Raw genomic sequence first — 4,188 nt, 5'->3', positions numbered from 1 at the left:
GGTTAGGACTCTGGCTTGGAGTCAGACAGATTGGGTGTGTTAGACTACACTACTGTCCATCAATATCCAATGCTACTCCCTGGAGTCAGGCTTGGTCACGTGACGTGGTCAATGCGTAAGAAGTGTCCCCTCAGTTCCAAAGGGGATTTTATAAGCTCATTATTTCCCCAGCTCTCTTCCCCTGTCCCTGTGACGAGTGAAGAGGGGCCCTGAAGAGTCAGGACCCTGAGTGATTGGAGTAAGCACAGTCCCCAGGCTGATCCTTGATGGACCCCTATCACCTGTTATCTTGGCTATTTTAGAGTTTGGGGGATTTGGAGATTTGGGGATAACTGAGTCTGGCCTCACTGATACACCTGGGTACTGTTTCTTTATGCCATTTAATAGAAAAGCAGTGCACAAAGAAAACACACATATAGTAACACTGAACACAGCACAGCCTTAGGCATTATCTCAGGGACAGCCCGAGCTGGGTTGCTACTTGTTGGCGCTCTTGGGAAGGGGCCGATAGACCCCGACGACCACAGCGTGGTCCCTCTCATAGGGCTCCAGGGTCAGCTGCTCTTGAGGCTTCAAATTCTCCTGCTGCAACTTCCTCACCTCAGAAGCAAACACCGCCTCGGCAGATGCGGTGGAGTCGATGCAATTGGCCTTGATGGAGATGAGGAAGTGGCCCCCGTTGCGCAGGAAGGTGTGGGCATTCAGAGCCACGATGCGGGACTGGTCTGGCTGGGCCACATCGGCAAAGATCACGTCCACCATCCCGATGAGCATGCGGTACTTGAGGGGGTGCCGGGCGTCTTCGAGGACTGGGATTATGTTGGTTCTCTTCTTGGCCACGTTGACCAGATCGCGGCCAGCGCGGTGGGAGAACTCGACCGCGTAGACTAGGCCGTCAGGGCCGATGATGTCGGAGACGTGGGAGACGGTGGTCCCCGAGGCGGCACCCAGGTACAGCACTTTGGACTTGGGCTTGATGTGAATCTGGTCGACCCCGCCCAGTATGGCCGCGGCCAGCTTGGAGCGGAAGGGGTTCCACGTGCGGTACTCCTGTTTCACGCCGCCCTCGGTCACCGTGACCCGCCGCTCGCCGTACACCGACTGGCCGGGCACCATGTTCAGTGTGACCAGAGCGTCCTCCGCCCCGCGGTAGATGAAGACCCCCTCGTGCCGGTGCGGTTCCACGGATACCGTCGTGACGCCCTTCCTGCGGCGGTTCTTGCTCTTGGCCACGCCACGCCGCTGCCCGCCGCCTCCGCGGTCCCTGCCGTCTCCGCCACCACGCCCCCGGCCCCTGCCGCTTCCGAAGCCGCGTGTTCGCGCTCCGAAGCCGCCCTTGCCCCCCGGGCCGCCGCCATCGCCTCCTGCTCCTTTGCCCCCGCCTCCTCCTTTGCCCCCTCCTCCTCCGCCTCCTCGCCCTCCGCCCCAGCAGCCACCCCCGCGGCCGCCAGACACTCCACCACGCGCGCTCACCGCCGACTTCATGGCGCGCGCCGGGTCGGGGGCGGGGGGGGAGGGGGGGGCTGGCGGCGGTTGTCAAGGGTTACCGGTGGCTCGGAGTGGTTGTCAAGGACCGCCGGTACTTGGGGGCGGTTGTCAGGGTCGCCAGTGTCTGAGAGATGTTGTCGGGGTCGCTGGTGGCTCCGGGGCGGTGGTCCTGACGCTGGACGAAGGTTAGCGACAGCGGTTGCCTGCCGGGTTAGCCGCGGTGGGCGGCAGGGACGAGGTGGGCGGCGGTGGGGACCAGCTCTACTGCAGTCCCCGCATCCCTGGAGCCGCCCGTTGACGCAGCGACGGGCGTGATTGCATCACAGCCGCTATGGCGACCCTGCAGCCCCGGAAGCCCCCGCTTCCCAGCACGCGCGCAGACGCAGCCTGCTCCCTTCCCTCTTCCCCATCTTCTGCTTTCTCAGGGACCCCTGGCAGTCCTCCTTGGCAGGAGAGGGGGAGACAAACATCGGCTTCAGTACTTGCTGCGCCACTCGCTTGCTGTGTGGTCTCAGAAAGCTTACCTGACCTTCTCCGAAGGTCTTGTCTGAACCTGGGCAAGTTTCTTGACCTGTGTCTCATTATTCCATCTGAAAACAGAACGTACCACAAAGGTTTTAAAGCACCACATACACTTGCCCAGCCATGGTGCATGCTAAGTGCTCTGTAAGCATTAGCTTTTTTCTTTATGTTTTTTACTTACTTAATTGATTGATTAATTAATTAATTTTGGCTTACAGGATCTCAGTTTCCCCACCAGGGATTGAACCCAGGTCACGGCAGTGAAAGTGCCGAATTCTAACCGCTAGACCACCAGGGAACTCCCTGTTTAGTTTTTTAATGTATTTCTTTCGGCCAACCTTTAATTGAAATGTATTGCTGATAGCTCTTTTGCCACCTGAAAGTGGCTCTGGCGCTCTTTTACAAGGTTAGTGGAAATGCACCTTGGTACAGATATTCTGTCAAACCCTTAAACAACGTACCTATACTTCCACTTAGTTATTCCACTTTGAAATTTTTATCCTAAAGGGATGATCCCAGCAAGAAATGATGGTAATTAGAAGAATGAAGGTGGTGATGGTAGTAGTGGTGATGATCATCATTGTCATGGAAGTGTTGTCAGAGGTGAGATGAAGTAGCCTAATCTAGGAGCTATTTAGAAGATAGAATCCACAAGACTTTCTACTACATTGGACATAGGAAGCCAAAAAGAGGAAAATTCCAAGCCAGGGATTTCCAAAGGATAGTGACTCCCCTGATGTGGTTAATAGCCTGCAAGTTTCAGCCCTGGTTGCTCTCTATTTAGCTCTGCTCTTTTCCATCAACTGTGCTAAATCCTAGAACCTGTTCTGGGAATATGGGGCAGCAAGAAAATATTGATTCTTCAGTTTGAATGGGGACACATACACCAGAGCACTAAATCCTATAACACACATCAGCAAGAGCCAAAATCTCATGTTTATCATTGAGTTCTAGTCTATGTTTCAAAAACCTGCTCTTTCAATATGCAGCATCTTCCTGAGCATAAAAAAAGAATCATTGGACTTCCCTGGTGGCGCAGTGGTTAAGAATCCGCCTGCTACTGCAGGGGACATGGGTTCGAGCCCTGGTCTGGGAAGATCCCACATGTCATGGAACAACAAAGCCTGTGTGCCACAACTACTGAGCCTGCGCTGTAGAGCCCATGAGCCACAACTACTGAGCCTGGGTGCCACAACTACGGAAGCCCACACGCCTAGAGCCCATGCTCTGCAGAAAGAGAGGCCACCGCAATGAGAAGCAGGTGCACCACAGTGAAGAGTAGCCCCCGCTCACCGCAACTAGAGAAAGCCTGTGCACAGCAATGAAGACCCAACGCAGCCAAAAATAAATAAATAAAATAAAATAAATTTATATTAAAAAAAATCATTAGGCAGCACCATGGACAGCAAAACAGGTGTCAACGCAGAGGCTTGCTCCTTCTGTCAGAACCACGGACAGCAACACCCAATGGGGGCCGGTTAAGCTACTGGAGCTTGCTTTGGCTCAACCAGGAGCAACGCAAGATGGTGTAGGTAGGTGGTGTAAGCAATCGGTGGACCTCCCTGTTAGTGGGACTAAGTGCCTGGTCCAGAGAGGGACAAAATGTAACTGAATATTAGGGCAAATGTCGGGCAGAGTCCACACAGCAAAGCTTTCATTCCATCCTGGACCAGGAGTCTTTCTGTCTCAAATTCATGGACAGCGACACCAGGTCTGGTTTTCCCTTCTGGCCAAAATGCCTCCTTAATGTGGGCCAGAAGCCTATGTGTTGGAATGTGGACAAGGGGTCAGAGAGTGCACGTATGGTTCCTGAGGTGTATGGTCCACATAAAACACTCTCCTTAGAGGTTTCTACTCTCGTTACAAGGGGTGCTTCTCCAAATTGATGAGCTATGCTTGGTGCCTTGGTTTGGATTTCCCCCAAATCAGACCCTGTAATGGTTAATTTTGTGTGTCAACTTGACTGGACCACAGGATGCCCAGATATTTGGTTAAATGTTATCCTAAGTGTTTTGTGAGGGTATTTTGGGATAAAATTAACATATAAACTAGTAGACTGAGTAAAGCAGATTGCCCTCTATAATGTGGGTGGGCCTCATCCATTCAGCTGAAGTCCTGAATATAACAAAACGCTGACCTTCCCCTGATTAATAGAGAATTCTCCTGCCCGACAGCCAT

The 4,188-nt window shown here is 53.3% G+C and overlaps 1 protein-coding gene across 1 annotated transcript; it reads right to left on the bottom strand.

The window, feature by feature from the left end:
* Positions 1 to 431: 431 nt before the first annotated feature.
* FBLL1 (fibrillarin like 1) lies at positions 432 to 1,485 on the bottom strand. The gene has a single exon (XM_061188444.1). The coding sequence runs from the start codon at positions 1,483 to 1,485 to the stop codon at positions 478 to 480; it is 1,008 nt and encodes a 335-aa protein (XP_061044427.1). The 3' UTR covers positions 432 to 477.
* Positions 1,486 to 4,188: the final 2,703 nt, after the last annotated feature.

The sequence above is a fragment of the Eubalaena glacialis genome, chromosome 4, assembly GCF_028564815.1.
Source record: "Eubalaena glacialis isolate mEubGla1 chromosome 4, mEubGla1.1.hap2.+ XY, whole genome shotgun sequence".
Lineage (NCBI taxonomy): Eukaryota > Metazoa > Chordata > Mammalia > Artiodactyla > Balaenidae > Eubalaena > Eubalaena glacialis.
Note: the sequence above shows the minus strand (reverse complement) of the source record. Positions and strands in the feature narration are given on the sequence as shown.